The sequence below is a fragment of the Daucus carota genome, chromosome 9 (assembly GCF_001625215.2).
Source record: "Daucus carota subsp. sativus chromosome 9, DH1 v3.0, whole genome shotgun sequence".
Lineage (NCBI taxonomy): Eukaryota > Viridiplantae > Streptophyta > Magnoliopsida > Apiales > Apiaceae > Daucus > Daucus carota.
The window spans coordinates 42,238,062-42,251,839 of NC_030389.2; the positions used below are offsets into that span (position 1 = coordinate 42,238,062).

Here is a 13,778-nt window from a genome sequence, read left to right on the forward strand (position 1 = left end):
GTAATATTTAACGAGCCAAGTTGAGCCGGACCGCATCAAATCCGTCCCGAGTCGAATTGTGATGAATAATTAGACAGTTCAGTTCCGAATAAGTGGTTCGAACCCGCTCATTTGCGCAGCTCTAGTCCCCCTGTGGTTGACATTCAATGCAAATTTTATCTAAACTTTAATTATAAATTAAATTATCTCAATACCTACAATATTGTAAAAAATAAGAATCAGACTTAATTGATGAGGACGCAAATAAGAATTATTAGTTAATTAATTGGAGATTATTTGAACGAATAACTGAATATATAATTAGAGATCTAATCAATCAGTTCAGTTAATCACTGAATACGAATTAATTCACGATAAATCATAATTAATTATTGATTTTTACAACAATGAATATCATAGATAATATATAAAAAGCAATTTATTCAAGCTAAGGGGATATTGTAATGAACATTATTGAGAAAACCACAAGAATAATGTACGTTCGAGTTCGAGTTTGGTCGAGACAAGCTGACATGAAATTCAGTGTCATTTTACTTAGTTCAATCTCACGCTAACTGATTACGATATTACAAACAACTAGTATATCTTGCCCGTGCTTCACACACGGGTAATGTATGTTGCTTTCATATTTTTATAATTGTTAACTTATATGTACACATCCAATAATCACATGTTCACTGCATATTGTTACGTGTCCCTTATTCTAACTCCATGATTCCATAATTTTACGAAACGTATATATCATAGTTGTGTTATTTGATCGACATCTAAATCTTTTTAGGAATTCATTGGAAAAACGCTATCTCATAAAACCATTAAATCGAAAGACGTCTTGTTTCGAAAACTTTAAAACCTGAATACTCCAGTCAAATGGAACTTCTTAACAATAATAGAAATTCTTAGACAAACACCAATATATTTAATAATATCTATTGAGTAAAGAATAATAATAATAATAATAAGTGAAATGTAGAATTGGAAGCGGAGAATCCAAGGGAGAGCTCCTCATGCAGATCGTGAAACGCAACAAATAAAATCACCTTTTATTAGCATCAGTGGAACTCACGGTTCCTGCATTTTCATAGAGTGGATGTAATCGGTTAAGTTTTAAATAAACACATGCGTGTAATGAATGAAGGAATATTAGGTATCAAGAATAAACCAACCACTTTCATTTATTTGGAAGAAGATTTTGAGGTTGATGGTGTGTCATTTCCCTTTGAAAACTTGACGACAGAGCTCTGCAAGTAAAATTTTTATCCCAGGAAATCATATTATGTCTTATATGGAGTATTTTGCATAGTAAAATGCTTATATTATCAATAGAATACGTTGTGTTGGAAGTACCCGACACACTAATAGTAGAGACATGACGTTAACACTAAAAAAACAGCCCTGTTATTCACCTTAACATTTTCGTCATTGATCAATAACTCAAACCTGAGTTAAAGACCACCAAACACGTGCATAATAAAAATAATAATCTTAACCAAGATTAACAATGTTGAAGCATAATTGACTTATTTAGACATTAAAAATTGATCAAAATTGCAGAAAATAAAGAACACACTTCAGCCGTCGCATGCTTCAAATACTTGGATGTACTTAAATAATTTACCACATATTCTAAGATGATAAAAATTGAAGTCAATAAGAATCCTCAACAAAACATCACTATGTGTAATTATAATAAAGATTTTATATTTACAATAATATATTTTGGTAATTAAAAATCTAAAAGTAATTATTTTTTTCTTATTGTATGATGTGGCGACTTCATTTTTAGTGATAGACGGTGAATCCTTGTAATTTCGAGATTGAGTATAAGTTTTGTCTTCGAGTTTAGGAGTTCATATATGTTAAATATCGATTTAAACATTTATAATGATAGACAATGAATCCTCGTAATTTTGGGATGGAGCATAAACTTTGTCATTGAGTCTGGTATGTATTAAAAGTCGGTTTAAATCATCTACATCCCACTCATCAAGGGAATGATGTACCTAGTTATTTATTCCAAATGTCCCCCAAATGTTGGTCTATATTCAGATGGTCAAGCTGGCCTGTCCCAAGTAAACGATTTGCTGAGTTTTTTTTTTTTCGAAATATTTTAAAAAATAATAGTATCTCTAAAATATTTGTAAATTTTTTTTATAGAGGAATGTATTATTTTGGACGATATTGTGAAGAAATTAATAAATTTTATGTCTTATTTATAATTTCATATTATGTTTTATACACCAATTTGGATCTGTAATTAAAATAGCGTATTTACTAAGTGAAAAACTTATTCATAATAATCTATTATTCTTTCCGTCTTCTTATAATTATAATTTTGATCTTTTACACATAATTTAAGGTGGCTAAAGAAGGTATTATAGTTCAATTTATTCTGAAAAAAATGAAAAAAAATATAAAGTATAGTTTGAACCAAAAATTCTTTTTTAATAGTGAAAATTTATTTTTTTAGTCACATTAAATTTTGTGTGAAAAAGGCGACCTTTTATTTTTGAAAGTTCGAAGCAAAATGAGATCCAAAAAAGTATTATTTAATAATCAGCAATTTTTTAAAATAACACTTTAATAGTTATTTTAATTTATAATTTCAAATTAAAAGTTAGTGTTTTTTTTCTAATTTCTTCTGAAGAAAAAACTATAAGTTATAAATTTTAGAGTTGAATTTTTTTTAAATAATGAGAAATTATATTTCTTTTTAGTGACCTTAAATTATGTGTAAAGAAGGCAATCTTTAATTTTCAAAAATTCGGAATAAAATGGGATCCAAAACAACATTGTATAATTCTTTTTGTAACTTTTCGGTTAATGCAATTTGAAGCAATTTTGTCCGTACAACTACGCACACAGATAATGAGATCGAAAAAAGTATTATTTAATAATCGGCAATTTGTTAAAATAGTTATTTTAATTTCTAATTTCTTGCTAAAATAGTTATTTTAATTTATAATTTCTAATTAAAATTTAATGTTTTTTTCTAATTTCTTCTGAAGAAAAAACTATAAGTTATAAATTTTAGAGTTGAAAAAAGAATTTTTTCAAATAATGAGAAATCAATTTCTTTTAGTGACCTTAAGTTATGTGTAAAGAAGACAATCCTTAATTTTTAAAAGCTCGGAATACAATGTGATCGAAAACAACATTGCATAATTCTTTTTATAACTTTTCAGTTAATGCAATTTTGTCCATACTACTACGCACATAGAAAATTATTTTCTATACAATAATATTTTTAAAAATTCAAAATTTAATAGCGTCTTAAAATATAAAACACTATCATTTGTTATTTTGTATTGCAAATGTTAAAAAAATTTGATATGTCAAAATAATTTAGACATTTGTAAATTGGATATCTAGCTACATGATATATATATTAGCACTTTCTGTAAATTAAGTAATTTCATGCCTACGGCTAGAAACTTTCAAATAAAAGACAGATTAATTTAAAATCACTTTAAAATAAAAACAGATTAATTTAAAATGAATAATGCAAGCAACTGAAAATTCTTATAATTGTAGCCGAAGCCTGCATTTGAACTGAAGAAATAAACACTCCGTAATTCATAACAATAGAAAATTGCATATCAGAGATAGCCACAACCTCTTTATGCAGAATCTGGTCATTCGTATGACCAAGACAGTTGCAATATACAGTGGTGTGCTACCAATTTTAGTTCAGAGAGCATCCCAGTGGCATTGGTTTCTGGGGCTGAGCAAGTCACTTCGGCTTGTTCATTTCAGCAAACTTGGATCAGGGACACACTGCACCACTTTCAGCAGCCCTGACAGAACTACCTTGAATTTGGAAATATAAATTTATCAGTGATAAGCCTAGCAAAAGAACATCTCAGTTTGAACCAGTAACAATGCCTATGGTGGACCTGTTAGTTGAGCACAGATAGTCATAACAGAAATTTCACAGCACTGACAGGGGAGAAACATAGAACTATTATCAGCGTACATGCTTCACGTAGTGGTTAAACATACCACGTGACCAAACTCATGGCAAAGACTAACTACTTGTGGAAAAAATTCAAGTAATAAGCGTGTCAAGATATCAATCATGTCATCTTGTGTAGACACGTAATAATTATCATAAAAGACACCAAAGAGAGAATCTATCAAGATTATATGTTAGACCATGTTTCCCTCTGTAACTAAAATTATAATCAAGTTAGCGATGAATAATAGGTCTCTATGAAAATCCTAACCAATCAAGACTAATCTAAGTGATGTTTTTATATAAATCTCAATTTAATTCTTCGTCAATTTCAAAGTCAGCCGAAAGCACTGAAATCATATAGAGAGGCATGAAACATAATCTCTACAATTCCATACTCTACTGCAACAGAGATGTCTGGTGGTTTAAAGATAGGCATAACAAAATTCTCACAGCCCAGACAGGGAAGAAACATACCATAAGTATACATGCCACCAGGGCTGAGCAAAAAACCGATTTGAAACCGAAACCGAACCGAAACCGGAAAAAACCAGAGAAAACCGATCCGAATATAACCGATCCGAAACCGAAACCGAAACCGAAAAATAAAAAACCGAACCGATTTAAATGGTTCGGTTCCGGTTATACCTTCCAACCGAACCGATAAAAACCGAACCGAACCGATTATTAAAATAATAATTAAATAATAAATATTATATATATTTATTAATAATAAATATCTAATTTATTTCGAATTTGAAAATTAAAAAAGCTATTCAAGTTATAAGTTCACATAATATACAAAAACTACAAATTATAATCTCCAGACTCTCCACGTAACTTTCTCAAAGTCTTTTACATAGATAATAATATACTCTGTGAGTTATTACTTGCATATCTTGACATAATTATATCAAGCAGAGAGGTAGCCTCTAAACCTTTTTAATTAGCTTCATCAAGCTCAAGCTTTTATACTCTTATATTTTATTTTTCAGCTGCTTTGTTTTAGTTACTGGAACACTCTATCCAGGACTCTGTTTCTTAGATGTTAATAAGGCAATTGTCACCGGAAAATAAATACTCTAACACCAGACTATGCTCACTGCTTACCATAATCTTTTGAACATTATATAAAATATTATTATTTTATTAAATTCTAATTTTATATTAATTATTATGTCTAAATTACGCGCATTAATTTGTCTCATACATATATTATTTTTCATTCTTATATTTGTTGGTTTTGTAACCGAAACCGAACCGGGGTTTTTAAACCGAAACCGAATCCGAATCCGAACCGGCGGTTGCGGTTTTCGATTTTAAAAACCGAAGATATATGGTTGCGGTTCCGGTTTTATCCGGAAACCGAGCCGAACCGGCCCATGCTCTCCCCTACATGCCACACCTTAAACAAAGCAAAAAAGGAATTGTAAAAGTTTGCTCCAACATAGAACTATTTCACTTGTTATAAAGGGATGTGATGCTAAGAAGAAAGCCACCATCTGCAATTATCAACATACAATTGTCTCAGTTTCATTTTAAACAACATTAAAGTAGGGTGGAGTTTATGTGCATGCTACCATCACAAATATGAGTACTAATTGGACAGTGTTACCGTAGTGAATGAAGCTCCATAATAAGGGAAAGGTGTTGTTAAAAATCTCTCGTATTCATTGTGTCTGAAAAGTCGAACTGGAACCTGCATATATTTGGTCAGCGCAATGCTTAGCAAAGATGCAATATATTTGGTGTAAGACATTTATTATTATTATTTGGTTGAGCGAATATAGCTACACATAAGATGTGGAAAATGGCATTACCTGATGCATGGCCAACACTTCCAAGCTTATTGTACTGAAGATCAGATGGTGTACTAAGCGCAAGCTTTGTCATGGTAGTAAGTAACATCAGGTAACTAAAGAAGTTATGAGCAAATATAAAATTCGAAAACCACAAAAGTGTATTTCACCTGATGCTTGGGTAGAATGTAATGGCATTTGGCATGAATTGTAGGCGAGAGTTGGAGTTCCAAGGCATAAACCTGGATTAAAATTGTTATAGACTGTATTATATAACTTAATTTGATCTTATAATAACTAACCGCGTTTCTGCGACAAATGATTAAAGTCAAGAATTGATTTGGCACAAAAAAGTGTCAGTGGTTCACAATTTGAATAGGTGTTTATATTATATTTATCCATTTGTACTGCTAATTCTTAATCTTGTATTTGGTTAGCACTTAGAATCTTTGGCAGGACAGTAGAATAAACAGAACTAATCTGTTAGGATATTAACTAAAGTTCCTAATTTCTACTCCACAAACTTTGTTCTCATTTTGTTCATTTTCTAAACACTCTTTAGTCCGTCTATACCGATCACCTCTTTTTCACTACCTCTCATGTCATTTCTACTAAGAAAAGAAAAACATTGTATGAGGAATTATATCTACAGCAAGGTGGGGATTTCTTCTAATTTAAAATACAAAATCCAGGATTTTCCATTGCAGGTTTCTTCCATACCTTAAGGCCACTACAAAAAATTTTTATCAACGTTACATGAAGTCTGAGTTCTATATCTACTTAAATTTCTTTATAAACCCAATAGCAAGAGTATTAACCACAAATATATATATTCCTTTCCATACATGTACATACCATTCTTCAAGTCAGCACACGAAAATAGCAGACCACAGCTAACATAGTTAATATGCTTCTCCTGCAGTACAGGTTCTTTTCAGAAATCACTTGCTCTTTTTCCCATAAGAACAACAAATAAGGTATAAATAACATTAGATAAGACCTGAGTAATTAGTATTTTGACCACATGTTTTCCCATGAGAAGGGCGCGATTCTCTGACATAGTTTTGTCGATTTCTGCCGGGAGAAAACTTTCTACCATAAATTGTAAAAGCAAGATTGATTAGAAAGGAAATTCAATCACAGTCACTCAATAAGGACATGTCACAGAACATATACCCGCTGTGCTTGCAACAGAACACTGGGAAGCCTTGAGACTGCTTATTTGAAAACAGTTGAAAACGGTAGGTTGAAAACGGTTACTCACGCTCTGCTTATTTGACTGTATCGCTATAAGTCGGGCCAGGGGTGTTCGTTGAGTAACAGCTGCAAAAACACGGTTGGTTAGTCCTGAAAACCACGAATAACATACATCGTCATGAGAGCTTGGTTGGAAGTATTCCTCATTGTCATACCAAACAAATCAACGTCACGCAACCTCCTCTGCGAAGGAGAGGAAAAGTCATCAGTAGTACCTGTGTGTGGAATGAAAACTACATGTCATTCTGTTCTAAAAAAAAGAGGTCACACTGATTAATGTGATGCTTAAGGTGTTAAAGTTACCGAAAGAGGTTCCACTACCAGGGTTCACATCATCATTACCTCTTGAAATAGGTATTCTGGTTGGGTTGTTTTCTGCATAATTTACAACCACACAACGCTATTCAGAGATGAATGTGTTCGACCATGATGGTTAACAAAGACTGTATGCAATCAATATGCAAAGGAACATCACAGAGGTAGAACACTGACCTCGTCTATTCCCAAGAAAAGATTTCCTTTCAGCAGGGCAAGTTTCCTTCAAATACTTGTGTTGGTTTTCTGAATTGACTACGCTTTCTACAATAAAATATAAAATGAATCAAGATTATACGGGAGAATGAACAACAGTTACCAAACACGGAGATGTCCAAGTACTGAACCACTACCCGCCGTGCTTGGAGCAGAACATTGGGAAGTCTTTAGGCTGCCCTTGTGCAAAATACCCGGTATGGTATTACCTTCACAGACGTCAAAAATATATGATATCCAGGGTTTAATCTGAAATACTCTTAGTAAAACACAAACACGGGTTTGTCTCACGACTCTACAGGTGTTGGACTATGCTATACACAAATACCATAAAGCTATAAAGCTATATATAAACTGGTGTACCTCCAGAACCAAAGGTTTGTGCTTTCCGAAGTGGGTTCTGGTTCTCTTTGCAAAGCAGGCTTCCGTTCCCATCGGTGGAGTCGTGAGCACCACCACGTCTCCTCTGCCCTGCAATCACGCAAAATGATGAGGGTTGAAACTATAATTCAGATTGATGACGGATTAAAGAGTCTCACTCTCTCGTAGAGACGACGGTGACAGCGGAGAAAGAGGAGGCCGCTTCAAACCTGCGACAGTTAGCAAAGATTAGAAAGGGGATGATCCACGACATGATTTTCATTAGCAGCGGATAGTACAAACCTAACGGATCCATCACAAACTGATGCAGGTTTGATTTCACCTTGTCCACGGTAATAGCAATAGTAGGAGGCCATTAACTTCCAAATTTGAAATTTGAAGATAACCTAATCACACGCCTTATTTCGCGGAACTGATTGGAAACTGATTGTGTGAGAGTTTTGCAGTGTGTTCGACCCAGATGTGATGGAGCGACCCGGTTCGTGTTGAAAACATCTGTATTCAAGTCGGGCACGACCCAGCAGAAAATGGATCATCCGAAGTTGCGGTTAAAAGTCTGAAATAACCCTGTGTTTGTATAGACTGCTAATTTGGTGGGAGGGCAGAATTAGTCTTTTTCCATTTTGTTTGTGTTCAGGAATTAAGAATATATAGATATAGATAGATATAGATAGATATAGATATAGTGCTGAAATACATAAATAACAATCTGATGTGTCCATTATCCCTGCGCTTGACGTTTAGGTTCTGTTCTTGCATTTCTCCATGGCTCTTGCTGCTGATTAAGCAACAACAATAAAAGAATTAGACATTATTTTATGTAGATTAGCGAAAACAAAGAAGGCATCATATATAGTATGGTTATAAAATTTGAAGTCAGAACTAATAGGTTGATTTACCATTGAGAATTTATCGGAGACCTTTTTGACAAATCGGGAATATTTGGAATATTGCATAGATGTGGTTTGTAGTTATAAAAGTTACTCCCTAAAATGTCAAAAATGAAAAATACATTTTAAAGTAGAATATATGTAGATTCTAGTAATATATATTTCATAATTTTTTCTAATTATCTTATATATTATATATATGTAAATTTAAATTAAAATTTGGTTAATTTGACAATAAAAAATCAAAAACAAATAAATAGTATTTAACCAACTAAATTAATATTAAGCATGCATAATAGTAGGAGAAATTAAAGTACTGACCAAGGTTATTGCTTCCGCTCTTTTCTTTATGAGCAAGCGCTTGCAAGAAGCCACAAACATCCTGCAAATCCAAATCAAACTATATGAGTATACATAATCTATCAAATTAGAGTTTTCTTTATATATGTACATTATAGTAAACAGGTCAATGTCAATGTTTAATCTTCTTTTTTTTAGAAAAGATTAAACATCATACTTTTATTCAAAAAAAATATTATTAAACTATATTTTAAAGACGTCTTACAAAACGCGCCAAAAAATAATGTATAGAATAAATGGGACGGGTAACCTTATAGCTACCTAGAAGATAAAATATGAGATGATACAAACTAAAGAGTGGATAATTACTCCGAAGGGAACTCGCCCACGAGCATCCAGTCACCAATTCACCATCCCTGTCTTCATAAGTAGGAACATAATCAGACTTATTGAGCAGATCCATCAGCCTGCTCTCGTTCATGAAATCCATCATCCCTTGGCTCCCACAGTTACCTTAATTAATTCAAAAACACATACATACCAATGTCCATGAATAAGTCTCTCTCTTCACGGCAGGTCGAGGATTCGAACCTTAACTGTCAAAGACAAGACGGGTGTGTGCGTTAAAAAAAGGTGAGGGTGAGGGTTTACCGATAGTGAAGGAGCTGAACATGTTGCCTAAGGCATCAGAGAGTTCTTGATAACTCTTGTACATCTTGAGATCCACTTTTCGAAGATCATCTAAGCTCATCACTTTCTCATTCTCCTGATCACCCTTTTTGCTAGCTGCTTTCTCTGGTGAGATGATGTTCTTTTTGTATGATCGCACTGGAGGCCAGCCCACAACTAGTGCCCTGAATATTCCATGCAATCATTCATGTCTCATAAAATCTAAAATCTAAAACACATGCATACGCATAATTCACCTCTTTGATCGATTGAAAAATCGGCTGCCACTTGATTCAAAAAACATCAAAATTTCTAGCTATTTTAGTTTTCATCATTTTTCGGCTCGACAATATCTTCCGTTCCGTCCAAGTAGGCTCAGAAGTATTCGTCTTATGGGTAGAATGTTTTTCGTCATGGGTTCTCATTCTATAATATTGTGAAATTTAGAGTGGTGAAAAAATGTAAAAAAAAAAAATCTAGGGAGGCACGTGTCCCGTGCCTCTCCCTAGATCGCCCTGGTTCTCGGTTCTCATTTGAACATGAGCCCGTGTATAATTGTCGATTGATATGCATGTACGTGATTATTAAGTCTTGATGTTGTTATAATCTTATACTCCCCTGTTTTGAAGTCTTGATGTTGTTATAATCTTATATTCCCCCGTTTTGAATTTTAGGTGGTTTGGCTTTTTTCAAGTATTTTCAAGTGTTTTGATCGTATGTTTAAAATCATTTTTTTTGAAATTTTTTCTTTTTGAATAATAACATTAATCATATATTTTTATTAAAAAAAAATTTTTTGGAATATAATAATTTTTAGCATGTGGTCAAAATACTTAAAAATACGTGCAAAATTATCTAACTTATATCTCAAAACAGAGGGAGTATAATATTATTAATATTGATGAGATAAAGGAAGTATAATTTTAAAAATACAACCTAAAATTTCCTAAAAAAATAAAAATACAACCTAAAATATAAAATTTAAAATCACTTTGACGATAATATGCCACTTTTCAACTACTTTATCTCATCAATATCAATAATATTATACTTCATCTATGTAATATCATACTTCCTCAATGTAATATTTTGAAACGAATGGATTCTATCTGAACATAAAGAAAAAGCACTAAATATTTTTTATTGTAAGGTGAAAAAGCACTAAATACTTGAATTTATAAATTCATAATCAAATTCTTATATATAGACTAATCAATCTTACCGCACTTGTTTTATATTCTGCATAGAACTAGCAATGAGATCGATCTAGCTAGCTAATTAATGTCTTTCTATCTTCAAGAAGGGAACAAGCCAGTCACAGAAGATAAATAAGTTGGTTCACTCTCCGTCACTCATCTACAATATCATCGGTGTTGTAAGAATAGGGAATCGGTCGGTGGAGTTACGGAATAAGAATTAATCGGAGATTAATTGAATTGGTCGGGGATTAATTGGATTGATCGGTGATTAATCGAATATTTAATCAGTTCGGCGAGCTACGAAACAGGGATTAATCGGTGATTAATCACCGACTTTTAGAACAGAGATTATCATATACAATTATACATGATGAGCCCACAAGAAAAAGAAACAGATAAGAAAAAAAAGTTGAATAGTATCACAAATTGAAAAAAACACAAATCTTACTTGGCTGGAGGCTTAACAACTGAATCAGTAGAACCAGCACCACCAAGAAGATTCTTGATCTCCTTTCGAAGATAAGGTGCACCATCTAAGCTCATCACTTTCTCATTCTCCTCATCACCCTTTTTGCTAGCTACTTTCTCCGGTGAGATGATGTTCTTTTGGTATGATCGCACGGGAGGCCAGCCCACAACTTGTGCCCTGAATATTCCATGCAATCATTCATGTCTCATAAAATCTAAAATCTAGAACACATGCATAGACATAATTAACCTCTTTGATGGATTGAAAAATCGGCTCCCACTTGATTAAAAAAATCGAAATTTCTAGCTATTTTAATTTTCATCATTTTTCGGCTGGACAATATCTTCCGTTTCGTCCAAGTAGGCTCAGAAGTAACCGTCTTATTGGCAGAATGTTTTTCGTCATGGGTTCTCATTTGAACATGAGCCCATGTATGATTGATATGCACGTGCGTGATTATTAAGTCCTGATGTTATAACTTATAATCTTATATTTCTTTTGTTTTGAAATATATGTCATTTGACTTTTTTACATGTATTTTTAAGTATTTTGATCGCATGCTTAAGATCATTGTTTTTGAAATTTTTTTTCTTGAATAATAACATCAATCATATATTTTAATTAAAAAAGATTTTTTTTTTAAGATAATGATTTTTAGCATGCGGTCAGAAGACTTAAAAATACGTGTAAAAAAGTCTAAGTAACTAATGTATGATTAGCTAATCAATCTTACAACAGTTGTTTTTTATTCTGCATAGAACTAGCAATGAGATCTAGCTAGTTAACTAATGTCTTTCTATCTTCAATAAGGGAACAAGTCAGTCACAGAAGATAAATAAGTTAGTTCACTCTCTTTATTTCAAAAAAAAAAAAGAAAAAGTTAGTTCACTCTCCTTCACTCATATACATGATGAGCCCACAAGAAAAAGAAACAGATAAGAAAAAAAAGTTGAATAGTATCACAACTTGAAAAAAACACAAATCTTACTTGGTTGGAGGCTTAAGTACAACTGAATCAGTAGAACCAGCACCACCAAGAAGATTCTTGATCTCCTTAGACTCTGCAGCCTGATCCACAATCTCACCATCAGCTTTCGACGAAACAAGATTCAGCTTCAAATCCACATTTGCAGGCTCAACAAAACCTCTTTTCCCATTAACATTTGTTGCACCAGAATTCACAGGAATATTGCTGTTCAGTTTGCTGATATTTCCCGGGAGGCCGAGCTCCAGCTCGGCCTCCTCGAAGCTCATCTTCCCCTTCACCCCCCCTAGTAGGCTCACAACTTCCATGATATCAAAAGAGTTATCACACAATTAGTTTCTTGTTCTGATGTATGATGGCTAGCTAGCTATATATTTCTCTTTAGTACTTGCTTTTGTTGTTGATCATGTGTGGAGTACTTGGTGTTTTCTTTTAGAAGGTGAGACAAAGTGATCACAGTACCATATATGTTTGCAGCATAGATGTTTAGGGTCTGTCCTTTAAGTGCACATGCTGACATGGACACATTCTAAATACTAAAATCTATAAATTTGAATGTTTTTTATTGGTATGATCGTTGTACATGCAGAGATCTACTATCATGGACACACCATAGAAAAACCGTATGTTTAATACTCCCTTCGTTCCAGAGTACAAGTCTCTTTTAAAAAAATTAAGCTAAGAAAATATCAATCGGATAATATCTTCTCACTTGTATCCCTGAGAAATGCATGAATGTACACTTTTATTCAACCCTCAATTATACAACTTTTAAGAAGGATAATTAGAATGATATCAATATATTTGTATTAGAAATTAAAAGTAGATAAGTATTATGGTATAAATTTTTTGTAAAGCTTACTCATTTAGTTTTGATTTCGAATATTTACAATCAATACTGACAAGTTATTTATTCATCATTTATTGATATTATTTCTAACAATTTCAAAACTGAAAATGTTAATTTTGCAATTTTCTTCCAATACAAAAAAGTAATTTTGGAACTTACTCCTTCCAATAATTTCAAAACCGAAAATGATAATTTTGACACTTTCTTCAAATACTAGAATTTATATTTCAAAAATTTCAGAAAATTTAAAAATAGAATAGAACTAGCTAGCTTAGAGGTGCCGTCTAAACGCCTCTCGCAAACAATGCGATTAAGAAGAATGGTAAGGGTATTAGGATGGGGATGGACCCCAAGATGAGCCTAGATGTAAGGTCGAGGCGGGGCCTAATGAGATCATGGTGGGGCCAAGTTTTATAGCGGTGGGCGATGAGTCTAATGACAGGTTGTCATTTAGGTCTTGTTTTTCTTGATTTCTATTTTAATTTTTATATTA

The 13,778-nt window shown here is 32.8% G+C and overlaps 1 protein-coding gene and 1 pseudogene across 8 annotated transcripts; both read right to left on the reverse strand.

Moving 5' to 3' along the window:
* Positions 1–3,453: 3,453 nt before the first annotated feature.
* LOC108202506 (uncharacterized) lies at positions 3,454–8,494 on the reverse strand. 8 transcript variants are annotated; one of them, XR_010287823.1, is made up of 14 exons: positions 8,206–8,494; positions 8,082–8,132; positions 7,906–8,013; positions 7,680–7,751; positions 7,504–7,590; positions 7,315–7,386; positions 7,167–7,226; positions 6,931–7,077; positions 6,755–6,846; positions 6,610–6,670; positions 5,925–5,996; positions 5,776–5,839; positions 5,571–5,654; positions 3,454–5,457 (listed from the first exon to the last, which is right to left on the reverse strand). XR_010287823.1 is itself a non-coding variant. In XM_064085021.1 (13 exons), exons 1-12 carry the CDS (start codon positions 8,216–8,218, stop codon positions 5,802–5,804), a joined length of 843 nt encoding a protein of 280 aa, XP_063941091.1. In that variant the 5' UTR covers positions 8,219–8,494; the 3' UTR covers positions 3,454–5,654; positions 5,776–5,801. The 8 variants fall into 8 exon arrangements, 3 of the variants coding, with proteins under 3 accessions (XP_063941091.1, XP_063941092.1, XP_017226424.2); XR_010287824.1 differs by having other exon boundaries at positions 3,454–5,654; positions 7,354–7,386; XR_010287821.1 differs by lacking the exon at positions 5,776–5,839.
* Positions 8,495–8,629: 135 nt separating this feature from the next.
* LOC108201663 (auxin-induced protein AUX28-like) lies at positions 8,630–12,868 on the reverse strand (annotated as a pseudogene).
* Between the last annotated feature and the right edge of the window lie 910 nt (positions 12,869–13,778).